Raw genomic sequence first — 21295 nt, forward strand, 5'->3', positions numbered from 1 at the left:
CATTTGTAACCCTCTGCTCCCCACCTACTCATGCATCTGTCCAGACGCATCTTAAATGAATCTACCGTGCCTGCCTCTACCACCTCTGCTGGCAATGCGTTCCAAACGCCCACCACCCTCTGTGTGAAGAGCTTGAATATATCAGAAGTAGAACAGATGGTTAGTAAATATTAAGTAATTAGAACTAAAACAGAACTTCTTTTCATGTAGTAATTACAATGCAACTTTCTCAGAGATCATTTGCACTACAATCAACTTATAAAAATGCTTATTGTTAATAACATTCTCACTTACCATTATTCTGTACAATGAAGTTACGGACCTCCTTAGACCGAGAGAGATTTCCAAAGACCCGGGCAGCTTCCAGTATTGCATCCATATTGTTACACAATAAAAGCTTCATCAACACTACAGAACAATAAGGAAAGACCTGTGTTATTGAAAAAAAAATTAAGGTGCAATCTTTATACAGAAGAATGTGGCTTGTCAATTACATTTTTAAGTTGGACATCTCTTGTAAATAACCTTAAATACTGGAGGGTCAATTAAATTTGTGTCCACTTTGATATTTAGAAAGCTGATCATTTAATTTCAACCTCTGTTTTAACTTTCTTGAATCAATTGTTTCAATTTATGTTAAGGTCCTACTACTGAGGATATATTGGTGGGGATGGTGGCAGAAGTGGAATTTGTGGACTTAGCCCCTACCAAAAGTGTGGAACTGATTTACTGATTGGCAAACGTAGTTACATCTCTTTTCCTGAGTCCCAGCATTATCATCCCAATTCCAAGTTTCCTGACCAATCAGATACAGCAGGCAGGCTAATGCATCCAATCTGACAAAGGAAACATTTCTCATTAAAGTAATAATGACATGGGTTACATTGGCTAAACTGGACATAGCTATAGCAACCAGAGAGGAACAGACAGGAGACCCAGAAGTCTGCGCCCTGGATCTCTTGCTGTTACCTTGAAGATCTGTTGTAGAATCTGAGGGGCTGTAGTTAGGTGGACTTTACCAAATACAGGAGGAGGAGAAGGAGGACATCTTCTCCAGCAAAGCAGATTCTGGATAGAAGAGACCAAGAAAGCAAGCAAATGAAATGTGCACCCTTCAGCTTGGAGACAATATACTATTAATCTATGAGAGCGGAACAAATGAATGGTGTTACAGTTTCAAACATCAAGTCCCAATGTCTGATTTTCTGCACATTCTCTTGCACAGCAGTCCTCAGGACTGCACACCTTGCAGCTACACCCATTCTGCTATCTCCAAACTTTTCACTTCCCACCTGAACAGCCAAACTCACACTCACCCTCAGATACAGTCCTCTCACAACCAATCTCACAGTCACAATCCAAAAATGTTGTCCTCCCTATTCTGTAAAAAAAAGTCTCACAAACACTCATACCTCACTAATTTCTATACTTGCAGTCGAGAACAAACTTGATAACAGGCAGAAACCAAAGGAGATGGAAAAGAGGGAGAAGGGATTGCATTCTTCAATGACAAGCACCTTATCAGCCACAGTCAATGCAAGATCAACTGGTTCAATGGGAAAAAGCAGATGTCATTTTCCAACCTGGAATGACAGCTTCAGCCTCCTGATGCACTGGTGATCAGATATGTTGAAAGAGATGATCCTCTGCCTCTAGGCTGTGTGTTTAAGGTCTCAAATCAATCCAAATGAATGCCAGTATTCATCCGTCTATCCTGTAGTGGGGCATGTGGCTGAGGAGAAGGAAGTTGATGTTGCTGCTGGCATTTTTGTTTCTTCTCCCATTGCCTCTCATGAAAGGTGGAAGGTGAAACTGCATAAGTTATTGCCAATCCATGGTGAAAGCTCGCAGTGGAAAGTGGAGTGACAGTAAGTGAAGTTCTAGACAGGCAAAAGTCCTTAAAATAAGTTGGCAATGACCTGTTAAATGATATAACCCTTTGAGAGAACAGATGGTTTAAAGAGCATATTCTTGCCTGTCCTGAGATGGGACCTTTCCATATGACAGATCAAAGCCTTCACAGCTTTGATCAATTTCACTGAAAAAGCTCTCCCCATTGTGCAATCCTGGTCCATTGCTGCCATCTCAACCAAGAATTCCATCTAACACAATCTTCCTTCTTGCTTTCTTTTCTTTGAATACTGTACTTTTGGACAGCAGTGCCTAATCTGGCCACAGATTTTGTATAATTGCCTCTTTTCTTGTCTTATCACTACTCTAGATTAGTGCAATTTACCTTTGTGACTTTAATTACAGCTATTTTTGTTTTGTTTTTGCAACTTTTTTTAAAAAGCACATAAATAAAAGCAATCACCTGAGTTTAATCATAATCCTCTTTAACTATCCATTTGTCACCTATCCCATTGGTGATCATATTTGAAGAGCTTTGTGTCATCAGATAAATATTAATCAAGCCACATAAATTTAAAATTATAGTTGATTATTTATTGCTAATTTTACCAGGAATCCTGACATTGCTGGCTAAAGTCAGTCATTGGGAAAAAAGAATACTCAAAGGAAATGTATATTAAAAGTATCACAATACTCATGAAGGAATGAATGAATGGATGGATAGATGAACAGACAGATAGATGGATGACAAATTAAGAGGCAATAATTCAATCTTTCTTCCAAAGCAGACATAATGTCAGAGTTTAGGATCTCATCGTGCTGGCAGCTATAAATGTAATGTGTATGCTATTTCTCTATGTTGTAGCACTTTGGTTCGAAGTCACTACACTGAAATGCTTAACAAATAGAACAAATATACTGCCTATTTCACTGTCCTGGTTAACAGAATGTGAATGACGAGTTTACATACGAAGCATAGTAGGATGAGAAAGTAGAAGGTAGATGCAAAATGAATGAATCCAAGTATGACACACTAGACAGCTTCTGTAATCACAACGATGTACAGTAGTTTGATGTCATTATAGCCAATTAATGTTAAGTTTGTGACATGGACTAAAGAAACCCAAAAACTTAGAAATGCAATCATAAGAATAAACATGATTTTTTTGTATCCGCTACCCCTACAAAATTGTGGAGGATGCATTTGGAAGGCACATCAAACTAATTTTTTCATGTAAATAATAACTTAGCTCAGGCTGAGGCCATTAAGCTGCTACATTAGAATTTATAGCAAAAATATTGCCAAATGAAATTAAGGGTAATGTAGTCACCTGGCTAACAGGTTTTGTGGAAGGCAGAAAGCAAAAGGTTACATGGTGACCACATAGAGGGCAGAAAACGATGATTTCCAATAGATGGATATTTTTCAGATTAGAGTTGTGAGCCATAATGTTTTATGTTGGACTCCCTTTTCCTTGCTATACAGATCAGTTAACTAGAAAATGTAAAACCAATTTCAAATATTATTTTTATATAAAAACAAATTCTTCTTTTAACATTTATTTCCCGAAAGATCAATTGGAAGAGGGAGCTTTTTAGCACCAGTTAACCTCTTCCATGAATGACTGTTAAGAGATGTTGAGGATAGCAGAAAATTCTTCGACTCTACATTCCTCTCCTTTAGGGAATAACATCTTAATGTTTATCACTCAATATTGATCTTCAGCAAAAAACTGAATACACAAAATGACTAAAGCAAATTACTTTTGAGATGAATTGTCTGTACACCCAATTATTTACAATCTGATAGTGACACGGTGGCACAGTGGTTAGCGCTGCTGCCTCACAGCGCCAGAGACCGGGGTTCAATTCCCGCCTCAGGTGACTGACTGTGTGGAGTTTGCACATTCTCCCTGTGTCTGCGTGGGTTTCCTCCAGGTGCTTCGGTTTCCTCCCACAGTCCAAAAATGTGCAGGTCAGGTGAATTGGCCATGCTAAATTGCCCATAGTGTTAGGTGCAGGGGTAAATGTAGGGGAATGGGTCTGGGTGGGTTGCGCTTCGGCAGATCAGCGTGGACTTGTTGAGCTGAAGGGCCTGTTTCCACACTGTAAGTAATCTAATCAAAGTCTTCTGTGACTGCAGCCCTTGAGTGGCGTCCTGATCATAGCTGTTTTTATACTGACCATCTATAGTTGGCTAGTCACAGAAAGATACAAAACATATCTTTGGCATGTACCAACACATTCCCCACACAATGAATTTTTAAAGATCAAGAAAAGTTGATGAAATTCTAAACGAACCATAATGATACAAATATACAAACAAGGAGGAGTGGGCCATTCATCCTCCCAAGTCTGCTCTGCAATTCAATATGATCTGATCTGATTGTAACGTTAACCCCACTTTTCCATCTATCTTAATAATGTTTCACCTCTTCTTCGCAAATATCTATCTACCCTCTACCTTAAAATATTCAAAGATTCTACTTCCACCACCAGTAGCTGCACGTTTTTGAAGAAATCTTTAACTTAGCATCATTAAAATAGTTGTGACAATGTTAGATGAGGAAATTATGATAAGTGTACATTCAGCTATGTGCAGCTGCCTAGCTTTGACAGCGGAGTTCTTCACTTGGTAATACGACAGGTTGTTGATCGTTGCTGCAGCATTCATCATCAGCTCTTCACACTTCTCAATTGTCTTGCATTCTAGTTCAAAAATAAAAAAATGGATCAACACATTAATGAAGAATAACTCACATTCAACTGACTTAAGATCTTCATTGTGAATTTTTCACTTGGTTTCTGTTGGACTATTAGACAGTTGCAAAAGACTTCAACTCATTTAGAAAGAGGAGAAGGACCACCTTATGCATTACAGAGGTCTTTCTTATGTGTAATAATGACACAAAAACAGTACTTTGAGACACAAGTCTCTAACCCTTGAATAGTCAGTACAAATCCATTTAAAAGCAAAGATGGGCATTATGTCAGGCAGGGCTCCCTGATTGGACCAGATTAGCAGCCCCAATCAGGGAACATATTCTATGATGTCCACCTGGCTGACCTCATTACAATCACTACAACTACATCTGTGCTAATATGTCATTGTTCATGAATTTGCCTTTGTATACAGTGTGTTTTGCTTTATCAGAATATCCTCAAAACACCTCAGTCAATTAGTTATTCAGGTGCTGTCTTTTTTTGTTTTACAGACAAATGTGTCAGCCAAATTATGCAAGATCCCATAAACAACAAATTAATAAGTGACCAGTTAGTTCGTTTTAATAGTCATAAAGTAAATGCATTAAACTGTCAGCCTATTTCAGTAATGGGCTTTAACCAAATAACCCTCTGATTGAAAGGGTCTCTCAATGACAAGCTGAGAGTGAGAGATAAAGCAAGCATTGTGAACTGATTAATTTGATTATCACTTAATTCTTGCTTAACTGAAATTAATCTTTATAGATGACACAACTCTACCTTAGCAAAATAAAACTATATTTTGCATTACACTCCTTGGCATATTGTTTATAAAACCATGTATGGTCTGATTTAATACAGTAATGCTTTAGGAGATCTGATAGTTTGGTTAAAAGTGAGGTGAACGTTAATGTTTACATTTAGTTTTATTCAGTATGATTATCTAAGCGGTAATTAGAACATATTATACTGTTATCACCATACTCAGTTGTTACTCAATGGTCAATGTTCTCATATTGTAACTCCTGATTTCAAAGCACTCATTTTTACATTAGTCAGTGTGGCATTATTACGCTGATACGCCTCTTTAAATATTCTTTGAATTTAAAAACTTCTGACAAACATTTAGGCCTGAAATTGTGCACAATTGAGAGGGTCCCTGATTTAGCCAAAATGACGTGAGAGACCTGGACCAAGAAGTCTTACCCATAACTTGGCCTCCACAATTCTCCCAGGGTGGGTAACAGGGGTGAGTGACACTTTGGACAGGCATTTTTCAAGGAGGCAGCTGCATATGTCTTCAGCTATCTTTAATCTGATCTGATTTTCATACGCAAGAAATATGAAATATGAATGGTGCACGTTAACCTGTTAGGAGAAGGTCTAAACTTCAAGTACAAATCCATTTGGAGATATAGGGTACCCTTTTGAAAAGCTATGGTTTGCTTTTGAATAACAAAAAATAGGGCGGACCTCACAGTTTTACCACCTCAGGCTAAACTGTAAACATTTTTGAAGCCAGTCAGCAATATATAGAGGACAACAATGCTGTTACAGTAGTCCCTTTTATAGATGCATAATCTACAACCGAACACAACAGGAACAATAGTGATCTTCTTTGGAGTTCATACTGAATCATACAACATTAGTCAATAAAACAATAAGGAAAGCACAGGTATGGCAGCCAAATCTATATAATTAGATTATAAAAATTAATAATACTTTGGAGTATTCTAAAGACTGCCAAAAGGATTCAGATGATGCATTCTTCAATTTTTGAATAGCAAAATGTTGAAATCAGTGAAATACATCATATTTTTTATTTTTGAAGACTGAAAGTTGATTAATGCAGAGTCAGATTTTAATCAGAAGTCTTTACAGAAGAACAAAAGTTTAACTTCATCAGTAATAATAAGATAATAATAATAATCAACTCTAACATAAATCCCATGACTCACCAAATTAATTGAATAGCATTTTACTAATGAAGTGAAACATTTTTTAAACATGCAAAAGATATTAGAGAAATGCTAGACTAACCTAGTACTTTAATAAGCAGATCCACACAATTCTGGTTTCCAGAGAATGCAGAGCCAACTTCAGTGCTTATGGATAAATTAGCAATCACTCTTATCAGCTTTACTAGGATATCTTCTACCTCAGAGAGTCTCTGGTTCTTGGATCCATCTATTTCATTCTTGTTCTGTGCCTTTGCTGGGGTGATTTTTACTTTAACATCTAGTTCGTGGTACGTTTGAAATAGAGTCAGTAAAGTCTCGACACTGTGCTTCTGTTTGTAAAGTTCCTCTCTTGCTTTATTGTTCTTTGCAGTCATGTTTCCCAAAATAAAAACCACACGGACCACTAAATCCTTGAGGAACAAAAGCAATACATAGATATGAACTCTGATTTTAAATGTTATCCTAAAATACAAACAGGCCAACTTTGAAACAGGCATAACTTGTTTTCACATAACAGGTGGAAAGTGTAGCCTATCAAAGTGAAATTTTCATTTTAAGGTCATAATCATGAGGTCATGGCAGAGGCAGTACATTTCGATCATCACCAATATGCTGAAATACATGATGTCTTATTAAGAATAAGCTTTATCTTCTAGATATATAAACAGAATTTCTCATAATTGCAGTCTGCTAGGGAACAGGCAATTCTGGATTTGTAATGAAGCAGACTTGATTAAGGAGCTTAAGCTGAAGGAACCCCTGGGGGCAGTGACCATAATATGACAGAATTCATATCTGCCCATGCTGTTTGACATAAAGAAACTGAAATCTGTTGTAATGGTTTTACACTCAGGTGTAATACAAAGATATAATAAAGGAGCTGACCAGAGTTGATGGAAGGGGACCCTAGCAGGGAAGATGGTTGACAGCAATGGCAGAGGTTTTGGGGGCTAATTCAGAAGGCACAGCAGAAATTCATCCCAAGGAAGGAGAAGGACAAGGTGACCATGGCTGACAAGGGATGTCAGGGAGAGCATAAAAGCAAAAAAAAAAACAACAGTGTGGTGACAATTAGTGGGAAGCCAGAGGATTGGAAAACCAATAAGAATGGAGATGGACACCACTGCAGTGGTTTCCTTGATATATGAAAATGTACATCATCGCAACCCAGAAAAATTGTACTAAGAATGCATACAGACAAAGAGAATGTTCAGTTATATAATCAGTTTGAATTTTCTGGTTTTATTGTGAAGACTGAGTTGGAGAAAATCAAATTCAACTGGGCTAAAATAAGTTATTTGTCAAATTCTGAGATTGAACTATCATAAATTCTAAAGAAACATGTCATTGTTTTCAATGGGGATCTGAGAAGCACAGAAAATACCACTGTCAAACTGAAAATCAAGGATGAGAATCAAACAAAATGTTGCAAGGCTCGATCAGTGCCTTATACAACTAGACCAAAGTTCAAAGCAGAATTAGAGAAGCTATCACGATTGGAGTCCTTGAACCCAAAATTTGATGTTTTGGGCTACATCTATCATACTGGTGATGAAGAAAAGTGGATCGGTATGTATCTGCGGTGATTTTAAGATCACTATTAATCCAGTACCACCTGCCGAGCTGTATCATCCTCACTTTCTCCTTTAATTAATAACTGTTTGCTGGACTAGTTGGAAGTCCTTAGTTAAGCTTATCTCCAAATAAAGATAGATCCTGAGTCACAGGAATACTTGATGATTAGTATTCATAAAGGACTATTTAAATTCAAGAGACTTCCATCATGAATCACAACTGCTTGTTTGCGGCAAATCAAACACTGTGCACAACTGATGCTTTACAGTTTGCAATGCTGGAGAACTTTGAGTTGTCAAGCGGGCTTGTTCCACTATTTTAACAAAAATTGGCTCAGTAGTTTGGATAATGATGTTTCATTATCTGAACAAACTTTTCTGCCAAACCATTTGTGGCTGGTTGATAAGGAGCTGATAGGATATGTTGAATTCCATTCTGCTTTACTTAGTCCTTAAACTCTTGTGATACAAAATGTGAACCATTCTCACAAGTTGTTCTGTAAAACCAAACCATGCAAAGATCTTTCCCAGTTTTTCAATGGTTTTCTCTGAAGATGTCGCCTTCATGATGGCAACTTCAAGCCATTTAGTACATGCATCAGCACTGTGAAAAAACATTTGTCATTCAATAGGTCCAACATAGCCAATGTGGATTCTTTGCCATAGCAGGCCTTTCACTCAGTGTTGCATTGCTAATGGAGATAGGCTGTGAACTCTTGTGCAAACTGCACATATTCAAATTGAGCCCTGACCACCAAAAATATCTTCTGGCTGTCTCCTACATTTTGACAATGCTACATTGACCTTCATGTAGTTGATTTAAAACATGTTATCTTAGCTGTGGTGGAATAATGACTCTCACCCCCCAAAACAAACATCCTGCTTGAACAGATAGTCCTCGCCTCTGTGTGACGTATGGCTTCAGTTTTGGGGTTGTTGCTGTAATCTTACAACAAAATACCATTTCCATTACTTTTGATGGTTGTGGATCATTTCTAGTGTACTTCTGAACTTGTCCTGCCGTCACTGGAATGTTCTCTACTTTTTTGAGTAGAAAATATCTACTTAAGGACTGCTATAATTGATTCATTCGGCTTAGGTAATCTGAAGAGCATATAGCAGTCCTATTTAAAATGGATTGTGGATACTTAAATCTATAGGTGTGAACTGATAGCAAAATGCCCATCTCTGCACAAGTCTCACTGCTAGAAAAGGTATCCCTGTATTAGGACGAAATATTGTGGTCAGTAGTCTGTGGTATGTGAGTAGGATAAATTCCCAGTCATACAGGTATTGGTGAAATCATCTCATACCAAAAAAAAGATTCCTAGAGCTTTTCCTCCGTATGTGCGTAGTTTGTTTCTGCATTGTGTAACGATTTTGATGCAAAAAGAACTGGCTTCTCCTTACCATTGGATAATACATGAGAAATAACTGCTTCCACTCCTTACAGTGGTCCTTACATGCTACTTGCAATTGTAACTTAGGGTCTGGCCTGGTCCATAACTCTTTCATTGCAAAAAGAGAGGGATATTGTGTATTTTTATGTATGATGGGCTATAACAGTCTAACATAATGATGATGCCATTGCCATTTTGGGTGAGAAACAGCTTAAACTAACTTTGCAGCCTGTAGAGTGAACGTCTCCATAATAAATTTCCTGCTGTTTAATGCTACAGCCTCCTGGTCTTTCTTGGAACTTAACAGTATAACATTTATTATATTTGTGATGAAAATGTAATTTATTTACTTTACATCACAGTTTAAACAGGAAAGCATCATGTAGATCATTTTAATATTCAAACCAAAACAAAATCACATCAGTCTGTCAGTCTGTAATTATATAATGAAAACTATTCTTTCGTAAATATACAAGACCAAGTCAGTTTCTCAGGCATGTGAGATGTTGAAATGCAGGAAATTCAGTTGCAGTAAAACTAACCTGCTTCCTTTGGTGTCTGTGGAGGATATCCAAAAATAATTGGTAGCAGCTAGTGCATTCTGACAATGCAAGACAACAGTCATTGTAGGCTGAAAGTTTGCTATAAATTGAAGAAAATGAAACACTATTAGTCTGTTAAGCTATAATACCTTTAAGTGCAGTTTCTCTGACCTGTACCATATTATTTTTTTCTGAGAGAAGATTTGATTTGTTTAATGACAGGTATACCAAGAAAAAGTGTCATATATTAGATTCTGGTTGGGACACAGGAAGATTCCAGCCTTGGGTGCCTGTGTGGAGTTTGCACATTTTCTGGTGTTTGTGTGGGTTTCCACTGGGTGCTCTGGTTTCGTCCCACAATCCAAAGATGTGCAGGGTAAGTGGATTGGCCATGCCAAATTGTCGATGGATTTGCAGGTTAGGTGATTAATCATGATAAATATGGGTTACAAGGATAGGGTGAGGGTCTGGGTGGCATGTTCTTAAGAGAGTCTATGTGGACTTGATGGGCCGAATGGTCTCTTTCCACACTCTAGGGATTCTATGATTCAAAATACCACTTGATTATTAATAAGCTACCAAATTCTTACGACTTAATACAGGCTCAAACAACATAAATTTATGTTCCATTTGGTCTTCTTACAAATTCTGTGAATAAATTATAAGACCCATTGAACACAATTATATTAAATGCAGGCATCAACCACTCCCCTTCCATAATTATTTTATTTTGATTTATTCATGGGATGTAGTTGTTGCTGTCTGGGCCACCATTTATTGCCCATAAATAGCTGCCCTTGAGAATTCAGTAATGAGTGACTTTCTTAAACTACTGCAATTCAGCTCGTATGGATCAACCCCAATGCTGTTAGCGAGGGAATTTCAGGATTTTCATCCAGCTACATTGAAGGAATTGTGATATATTTCCAACTCAGGGTAATAAGTGGCTTGATGGTGAACTTTCAGGTGGTGATGCTCCTATGTACATGCTGCCCTTGTCCTTCCAAATGGAAGTGTTTTTGGGTTTGAAGGTACCTTTGATGAATTTCTGCGGTACATCTTGTAGATGACACACACTGCTGCTACTGAGTGTCACTTGTGAAAGGAGTGAATGTTTGTGAATGTGGTCCCAAACAAGTGGGCTGCTTTGTCTTGGATAGGTCAAACTTCTTGGAGCTGCACTCATCCTGGCAAGTAGAAAATATACATCACGCTGCTAGCTTCCACCTTGTTGAGAGTGGACAGGCTTTGGAGAGTCAAGAAGTGCATTTCTCTTCTAGCTTCCAACCTGCTCTTGTAATCACTATATTGATATTGCTAGTCCAGTTCAGCTTCTGGTCAATGGTACCCACCAGAAAGTTGATAGTGAGGGAATTCAGTGATGGTAATGCCATTGAATGTCAGTGGGCTACGGTTACATTTTTCCTTGTTGGAAATAGCCATTACCTGGTACTTGTGGGGTACAAGTGTTACTTGCCACATGTCAGCCCAAATCTGGATATCGTTCAGGTCTTGCTGCATTCGGGAATGAACTGCTTCAGTATATCAGGAGTTATGAGTGGTACTGAATATTGTGCAATTATCAGTGAATATCCCCACTTCTGATTTTATAATAGAAAGTAGGTAATATAATAGATAAAGCAGCTGAAATGGTTAGGCTAGGACACTAACCTAACAAACTTCTGCAGAAATGTCCTGGAGCAGAGATGACTGACCACACATAACCACAAGCATACTTGTTTGTGCCAGGTCTGACTCTAACCAATAGTGATTTAACAAAAATAGAAATTATTGGGAAAACTTAGCAGGTCTGGCAGCATCTGTAGAGTGACAGCAGAGCTAAAGTTCTGGGCCCAGTAATCCTTTTTCTGAAGAAAGGTCACTGAACCCAAATTGTTAACTCCACCTTCTCTCACCATTTCTTGCCAGACCTGCTGAGTTTTTTACTGATTTCCAGCATCCACATTTCGCTGTTTTCTTTGTTTACTGGTGATTTATGTCTGATTTCCATTGATTTGAAGTTTATAATGGTTTCTTGATGTCCTACTTTGTCAAACACAATGTTGACAACGGCTATCACTCTGATCTCACTTTTGTCCATGTTCAAAATAATGTCATAATAGGTCAGGAGCTGGGTAAACTGGGTGGAACCTAAAGTGGATATTAGGAAGTAGGTTATTGCTGAGCAGGTGTTGCTTGATAGCACTGTCGATGACACCTTCCATCACTTTATTAATGATCAAGAGTAGACTTACAAAGATTAATTAACTAGGCTGAATCTATCCTGCTTTCTGGGTACAGAACATACCTGGGCAATTTTCAACATTATTGGCCAGATGCCAGTATTGTAGCCATACCTTAACAGCTTGGTTAGGGGTACCAGCAAGTCTGGAGCACATGTCTTCATATTATTTCTAGAATGTTGTTAAGGCCCTTAGCCTTTGCAGCATCCAGCCATTTCTTGATATTACATGGTGTGAATTAAATTCGTTGAAGGTTAGCATCCAAGACAGTGGACACCTTAGATGGAGACCAAAATTAATTACCCACTGAGCACTTCTGGCTGAAGATGGTTGTAAATACATCGGCCTTTTTTTACAATGATGTTTTTTGCTTCCCATCAATGAGGATGAGGTATTTGCAAAACCTTCTCTTCCTTGTTTTAATGTCCACGACCAATCATGACTGGATGTGATAGGACTGTATAACGATGTTTGGTTCAGAGCGTTCCACTGGAGCATTAAGGGATCTGATGTGATTTGTATTTGCAAAGCAACTGTTGTAGGATGAGCTTCTTGGAATTCCATGGGCACCAGGCTCAATGGCAGGCACTGGAGAGAATCCAAAGATTCGAAATGTGTACGTATGAATTAAAGTGGCATATTGCAAGCATTTGTCAGCAAATGCAGCCAAAGATAAACAGGTTGTTTGTCAATCTTCAGAGAAATTGTGACATTTGTAATCATTCCTTGAAGACCCCCAGTGCAGGACAAAGTGCCACATGCGCTAGATCACAAACTGACTAGTCCTAGATGAGTTAGGGATCCTGACCGAAGTGTTAAATGCAGCTAATGGAACAGTGATCCCTCCTGCTGTAGTGCGTTTATGATTCAGAATTCTCCAAGGATCATTCACTTCAACCCACTTGACGATCATATCAATCATATTTCACTGCTTGCACAAGATTAATATTCCCTAAGCACAGCTCTTTAGCAACTATTGTACATATAATTAAATGAAGACAGACAAATAATCACATGAGAAATAGCAAGAGTATTGACACATACAATTCATTTCAGGACATCAATGACTCATAAGTTGTGAGACATCAGCTGATTCATTTCCATTCTTTCCAGCCCACAATTTTTGTATTAGCACAGCAGAATAATGAGAAGGAAGTATCTTCTGCAACAATTTTACTAGTGAGACTGATTATTGTGTTAAAATGGAAGTGTCCCTTAATAAGGTTACTTTTTGGGTTTAAAAACTCAAGAAGGTTGTTAAATTGTTATAGATTTCTTTTAGCAATTTAGTAAGTGTTGGATAGATACAGCATAGGATAATGAGTTAAGTGAGGATCTGCACCTTAATCTGGTGGTGTACGTCAGTAATGTGTACTTGTTAAAGATGGCAGTCTGGCCAAACCTTTCTTTCCAGATTTATCCTTGAAATGGCTCATGTGATTTTTCTGACTGACTAAAGCAATTATCATAGTTACCTTTTATATAAAAAATTCACATTTAATCAGATTGATTGTCTCCAATATAAATCTTATAATTCTTTTTAAATTTGAATTTAGGTGAAAAATGTACCAATAGCTTGTCTTATAGGTCATGAAAATGTACTGTAAAGTAACAGAAAATATTTATATTGAAAACTAAAAATAGCTAAAGCAAATTAAAGTACACTTAACCCTACAAGAGAAAGCAAAGCACAAATACCAGTTTCAATATGAATCATCCCATGTGTACAAAGTAGAACAGAGGAACATTTAAAATGTCAAGAGAAAGGAATAATTGCAGTTCTATTGTCAACTTCCAATACTGCTTTTCAGTTGCCCAGAAACAAAGAAATGCAAACTACAATATTATAACCCTCAATTACAGAAAAGTATCCAATTTAAAATTTGTCATTTCACACTTAACAGATCAAGATGTGTCTTATTAACAACAATCAATCCACCCTACAGTAAAACAGAAAATGCTGCAGGTTTTTAGGTCAGGTCGATAGAGAGATAAAAAAGTTAACTTTTTGTCAGGTCATTGACCTTAAACATTGGTTAGAAGTTGTATAGGCCTGTAATTGGGCATCAGAGTCAGGCCACAACATGCCCACCTTCATTCAGCATGAGATAGACAACGTGCAAATAAATGTTCCCACATCATTTAATGATTGTGGTATTTCCATGTGTGAGTCCTACATGTTCTCTGTTTCTAAATATTATCTGTGGAGGAAAGTGGGGAGTGGGGTGTGGTTCAGCTTTTATTGCCTGTAAATCTTGTGGGTCAGGTGGCTGTGGCTTTTTAAAGGTGGATGTCACTTTTAAAAGGAAAGCGACACTGAAGAAAATTCTGTATACTGAAACAGCAGAAAAGAACATCACATCAGTGGGTGAAGGTTCCAGAGTAACAGATGCAATGCTGAAGGCAGGCAAAAGGACACATTCAATAGCTCCACAGCAGTGTATCGTGGTCTCCTGGTGATTCCCAGGGCTGACATTCAGAATTAAGTGGCAGCAGGTCACCAGGGAGTTCTATTCCTGTTTCTGAAAAGAGTACCACAAGAAATCTAATGTGGCTTCATGAGCTGTCAAGATCAGTAAATGAATGTCCTCATGATTTTCCTCATTTATATAGATGATTTGGATGTGAGCCTAAGAGGTATAGTTAGTAAGTTTGCAGATGACACCAAAATTGTAGGTGTAGTGGACAGCGAAGAAGGTTACCTCAGATTACAATGAGATCTTGATCAGATGGGCCAGTGGGCTGAGGAGTGGCAGATGGAGTTTAATTCAGATAAATGTGAGGTGCTGCATTTTGGGAAAGCAAATCTTAGCAGGACTTATACACTTAATGGTAAGGTTCTAGGGAATGTTGCTGAACAAAGAGACCTTGGAGTGCAGGTTCATAGCTCCTTGAAAGTGGAGTCGCAGGTAGATGGGATAGTGAAGAAGGCATTTGGTATGCTTTCCTTTATTGGTCAGAGTATTGAGTACAGGATTTGGGAGATCATGTTGCGGCGGTATAGGACATTGGTTAGACCACTTTTGGCATATTGCATGCAATTCTGGTCTCCTAACTATCAGAAGGATGTTGTGAAACTTGAAAGGGTTCAGAAAAGATTTACAAGGATGTTGCCATGGTTGGAGGATTTGAGCTATTTGGAGAGGTTGAGTAGGCTGGGGTTGCTTTCCCTGGAGTGTCAGAGGCTGAAGGCTGACCTTACAGAGGTTTGTAATATCATGAGGGGCATGGATAGGATAAATAGGCAAAGTCTCTTCCCTTGGGTGGGGGAGTCCAGAACTAGAGGGCATAGGTTTAGGGTAAGAGTGGAAAGATATTAAAGAGACCTAAGGGGCAAAATTTTCATGCAGAGGGTGATACGTGTAGGAATTAGCTGCCTGAGGAAGTGGTGGAGGCTAGTACAATTGCAACATTTAAAAGGCATCTGGATGGGTATATGAATAGGAAGGGTTTGCAGGGATATGGGGCGGGTACTGGCAGGTGGGACTAGATTGTGTCAAGCCCCTGGGAGTGGTCATCCACAACAAGTTTTCTTGGACTCTTCATGTGGATGCACTGGTTACAAAGGCCCAACAATGTCTCTTCTTCTTCAGGCAGCTGAGGAAATTTGGCATGACAGCGAATACCCTCATCAGCCTTTATAGGTGCGCCATCGAGAGCATTCTGTTTGGATGTATCACACCTGGTTTGGCAACTGTACCATTCAAGATCGGAGATGGTTACAAAGAGTGGTGAAAACTAGGCCTGGACAATCACAAAGGCCGACTTCCTGTCTATAGAATCCATCTACCAGGCCTGCTGTCAAGAAAAGGCTGCCAGCATTCTTAAACATCCATCCCACCCCGGCAATGTTTTCCTACAACCTCTACTACTGAGGAGAAGGTACAGAAGCCTGAACACACGCAAGCCGGTTTCAAAACATTTCTACCCTCCTGTTGTTAGAATACTGAATGGACTCACAAAATCTTAACATTTGCCTGTACCTGTATTTGTGTTTTTGCCACTGTTTACCTATTATTTACTTATCTATGCTACTTAACTTTTTTTTGGCAGCAGAGAATGGCGGGTGCTGGGTGCAAGTGAAGGCAGAGTGCAAAGCCGGTCGGGAAAGTAAGTGATTGTTATTTAAGAACTTACCTTGACGCCAACAGTCTTTTTGCAGCAGAGAACGACGGGTGCTGGGCGGAAGTGAAGTCAGAGCGCAAAACCGGCCGGGAAGGTAAGTGATTGTTATTTGAGTGGGTGTGTTCTAGACCCCAGGTCCTACAAAGTAGGGCCTCCCTCCCACCCTCCTCCTCTAACCTAAATTAAAAGTCCACAGACTTGCGCCAAAAAGAGGGTCCAAGGAAGTTCCTGTGGAGTGAAGAGTGAGGCTTTAGCTCAGGAGTCTTTGACAAGGAGGTTCAGTGAAGTGATTACGTCACAGTTGAAGAGGGTGAAGACATGACTGCCAAGCTGATTCAGTGTGCTACGTGCCTGATGTGGGAGGTCAACGACTCTGGTGTGTCTGGCTCATATAAGTGTGGAAACTGTGTGCACATTCAGCTACTGACAGAGCATATTGCAGCACTGATGAAAGAACTCGAGGACCTTAGGCTCATCCGAGAGAACGAGATCTTTCTGGAAAAGACCTTCAGTGAGGTTATTACACCGACCATACCAGAAGAGAACAGAAGAGAGCAGACGATGAGGAAGGCAGAGAGGAGACAGGTGCAAGAGACCCCGGGGGGAAGTACCTGTCAGGAACAAGTTGAATCTTTTGGAAACAGCAGAGACAGATGACACTGCCAGTCCACGAGGCGGCCAGGTCTATCAATCAAAAGTTGGCGTGGAGACAGAGTGAAGAGTCAGACATCGCACAGATCCGTGGTAATAAGGGACTCCATAGTGAGAGGAACTGACCAGGGTTATTGTGGCAGCAGGCGGGACTTAAGGATGGTGTGTTGTCTTCCTGGTGCCAGGGTTAAAGACATCACAGACAGAGTGCAGGAAATCCTCAAGGACGAAGATGAAGAGCCAGAGGTGGTGGTACATGTCGGCACAAATGATGTCAGGAAGAAGAGGAGGAACATACTACAGTGGAACTTCGGGGAACTCGGAAGAAGGCTGAAAAGCAGGACGGCCAGGGTGGTTATCTCCGGTTTGCTTCCAATTCCCTGGGCTGGTGAGGCGAGAAACAGGGAGATAATGGACTTGAATGTGTGGCTGGGGAACTGGTGCAGGAAGCAAGGATTTAAACTCTTGGATCACTGGGGTATGTTTTGTGGTAAGCATAAATTATACAAGAGAGACGATTTGCACCTTAATAGGTTGGAGACCAGCATTCTGGCAGGCAGGTTTGCTACTGCAACACAGCTGCGTTTAAACTAAGTAGCGGGGGGGGGGGGGGGGGGGGTGGACAAACTGGAAGTTTAAGAAGGAAATTGAAAAGGAAAGGAAAGTTAGAACAAGGGAAGTCAAGAAAGACAACTATATCAATGAAGCAGAAAACTCAAAAAGGGATCATGCTGTAAGGTTGAGTGAAATAGGAGTTGATGGGAAGGGTGAGGGCAGTAACAAATTAAAAATACTATATACGAATGCACGAAGCATTAGAAATAAGATGGATGAACTTGAGGCTCTTTTGGAAATTGGCAGATACGATATTGTGGGGATAACTGAGACGTGGCTTCAAGGGCCTGGGAAATGAATATTCAAGGCTACACGTGCTATCATAAGGACAGACTGACGGGCAGAGGGGGTAGGGTGGCCATGTTGGTAAGGGATGATATTCAGTCCCTTGCGCGGAGGGACTTAGAATCAGGGGATGTAGAGTCAGGATGGATAGAGCTGAGAAATTCTAAGGGTAAGAAGACCCTCTTGGGAGTTATCTACAGGCCCCCAAACAGTAGTCTGGATGTCGAATGTAAGTTGAATCAGGAGCTGAAATTGGCCTGTCGCAAAGATGTTACTACAGTTGTTATGGGGGATTTCAACATGCAGGTATACTGGGAGAATCAGGATGGTATTGGACCTCAAGAAAGAGACTTTGTGGAGTGCCTCCGAGATGGATTCTTAGAACAGCTGGTGCTGGAGCCGACCAGGGAGAAGGCAATTCTGGATCTGGTATTGTGCTACGAACCAGAATTGATCAGGGACCTCGAAGTGAAGGAGCCATTGGGAAGTAGTGACCATAATACAATAAGCTTCAATCAGAAGTGACAATATTTCAGTTGAATAAAGGGAACTATGGAGTTATGAGGGAGGAGCTGGCCAAAGTTCAATGGTGCAATACCTTAGCAGGGATGACAGTAGAGGAACAATGGCAGATATTTCTGTGTATAATGCAGAAGATGCAGGATCAGTTCATTCCGAAAAGGAAGGAAGATCCTAGGAGGAGGCATGGGTGGCCGTGGCTGATGAGGGAAGTTAAGAAACATATAAAGTTAAAAGAGAAAAAGTATAACATAGCAAAGATAAGTGGGAAAACGGAGGACTGGGTAGCTTTTAAAGAACAACAGAGGATTACTAAGAAGGAAATATGCAGAGAAAGAAAGGTACGAAGATAAACTGGCCAAAAATATAAAGGAGAATATTAAAAGCTTTTTTAGATATGTGAAAGGCAAAAAAAAGGTTAAGACTAAAATTGGGCCCTTGAAGACAGAAACAGGGGAACAAAGAAATGGCAGAAGAATTGAATTGATACTTCAGATGTGTGTTCACTGGGGAAGACACAAGCAATCTCCCTGAGGTAACAGTGGCTGAAGGACCTGAACTTTAGGGAATTTATATTTGCCAGGAATTGGTGTTGGAGAGACTGTTAGGTCTGAAGGTTGATAAGTCCCTGGGGCCTGATGGTCTACATCCCAGGGTACTGAAGGAGGTGGCTCGAGAAATCGTGGATGCGATAGTGATTATTTTCCAGAGTTCGATAGTTTCGGGATCAGTTCTTGCTGATTGGAGGGTGGCTAATGTTGTACCACTTTTTAAGAAAGGTGGGAGAGAGAAAGCAGGAAATTATAGACCAGTTAGTCTGACCTCAGTGGTGGGAAAGATGCTGGAGTCTATTATAAAGGATGAAATTACGACATATCTGGATAGTAGTAACAGGATAGGTCAGAGTCAGCATGGATTTATGAAGGGGAAATCATGCTTGACTAATTTTCTGGAGTATTTTGAGGATGTAACTCTGAAGATGGACGAGGGAGATCCAGTAGATGTAGTGTACCTGGACTTTCAGAAAGCTTTTGATAAAGTCCCACATAGGAGGTTAGTGAGCAAAATTAGGGTGCATGGTATTGGGGGCAAAGTACGAACTTGGATTGAAAGTTGGTTGGCTGACAGGAAACAAAGAGTAGTGATAAACGGCTCAATTTCGGAGTGGCAGGCAGTGACCAGTGGGGTACCGCAAGGATCAGTGCTAGGGCCGCAGCTTTTTACAATATATGTTCATGATATAGAAGATGGTATTAGCAATAACATTAGCAAATTTGCTGATGATACTAAGCTGGGCGGCAGGGTGAAATGTGAGGAGGATGTTAGGAGATTACAGGGTGACCTGGACAGGTTAGGTGAGTGGTCAGATGCATGGCAGATGCAGTTTAATGTGGATAAATGTATGGCTATCCACTTTGGTGGCAAGAACAGGAAGGCAGATTACTACCTAAATGGAATCAATTTAGGTAAAGGGACAGTACAGAGAGATCTGGGGGTTCTTGTACACCACTCAATGAAGGTAAGCATGCAGGTACAGCAGGTGGTGAAGAAGGCTAATAGCATGCTGGCCTTCATAACAAGAGGGATTGAGTATCGCAGCAAAGAGGTTCTTCTGCAGCTGTACAGGGTCCTGGTGAGACCACACCTGGAGTATTGTGTGCAGTTCTGGTCTCCAAATTTGAGGAAAGACATTCTGGCTATTGAGGGAGTGCAGTGTAGGTTCATGAGGTCAATTCCTGCAATGGCAGGACTACCTTATGCTGAAAGACTGGAGTGACTGGGCTTGTATACCCTTGAGTTTAGAAGACAGAGAGGGGATCTGATTGAGACATATAAGATTATTAAAGGATTGGACACTCTGGAGGCAGGAAACATGTTTCCGCTGATGGGTGAGTGCCGAACCAGAGGACACAGCTTAAAAATACAGGGTAGACCATTTAGGACAGAGATGAGGAGAAACTTCTTCACCCAGAGAGTGGTGGCTGTGTGGAATGCTTTGCCCCAGAGTACAGTGGAGGCCCAGTCTCTGGATTAATTTAAGAAAGAGTTGGATAGACCTCTCAAGGATAGTGGAATCAAGGGTTATGGAGATAAGGCAGGAACAGGATACTGATTAAGGATGATCAGCCATGATCATATTGAATGGTGGCGCAGGCTCGAAGGGCAGAATGGCCTACTCCTGCACCTATTGTCTATTGTCTATTAACTGTATTGCTGTATTGCTCGCAAGACAAAGCTTTTCACTGTGTCTTGGTACATGTGAAAATAATCTCAATTCAATTTAATTAAATTTGATTCAATTGGTTTGGGATATCTAGTTAGTATGGACGAGTTGGACCGAAGGGTCTGTTTCCGTGCTGTACATCTCTTTGACTCTTACTCTATGATATCTCCCACCTTACCATTAAATTTCTCATCCTGCTCAATGCATCCACAACGTTCACTCATTCAGCAGTGATCATGGATCTCAGGACTCCTACCTAATATCCAGATACTCCACCTCACCCTCACAAACTGCTTTCAGTCTCACATCCATGTCTTGCTGCCATCGCATACCTCCAGAAATTCAGCCAAGGCAGGTCCATTAGCCAAACACAACACAACAAAATCACTGACATTCTACCTTCCTTTCTGCAGAAACAAAAAGAAACAAAGCAGAACCTGCAAGGCAGCAGGATGGTTGCTCCTCCTAGGCTCTACAGAGCAGATGCCTCTCAGAGTCACAGGGCCAGCTGTGACTGGGTCCTAGCTTGAAGAACTGTGGAGATCATTTTCCCCAATCAGCTCACATCACACTCTCATCCTGTTCTCAGTACATCCCACCTT

The 21295-nt window shown here is 40.1% G+C and overlaps 1 protein-coding gene across 1 annotated transcript in view; it reads right to left on the minus strand.

The window, feature by feature from the left end:
- armc2 (armadillo repeat containing 2) overlaps positions 1-21295 on the minus strand; it is a 238005-nt gene that overhangs the window by 17621 nt on the left and 199089 nt on the right. The window contains exons 12-15 of the mRNA XM_072552378.1: positions 10032-10131; positions 6595-6925; positions 4438-4560; positions 295-408 (exon numbers count right to left, since the gene is read on the minus strand). Coding sequence (XP_072408479.1) covers positions 295-408; positions 4438-4560; positions 6595-6925; positions 10032-10131 — 668 coding nt within the window. The remainder of the gene's footprint in view (positions 1-294; positions 409-4437; positions 4561-6594; positions 6926-10031; positions 10132-21295) is intronic.

This window comes from Chiloscyllium punctatum, chromosome 3 (genome assembly GCF_047496795.1).
Source record: "Chiloscyllium punctatum isolate Juve2018m chromosome 3, sChiPun1.3, whole genome shotgun sequence".
In the NCBI taxonomy this organism is placed as follows: Eukaryota; Metazoa; Chordata; class Chondrichthyes; order Orectolobiformes; family Hemiscylliidae; genus Chiloscyllium; species Chiloscyllium punctatum.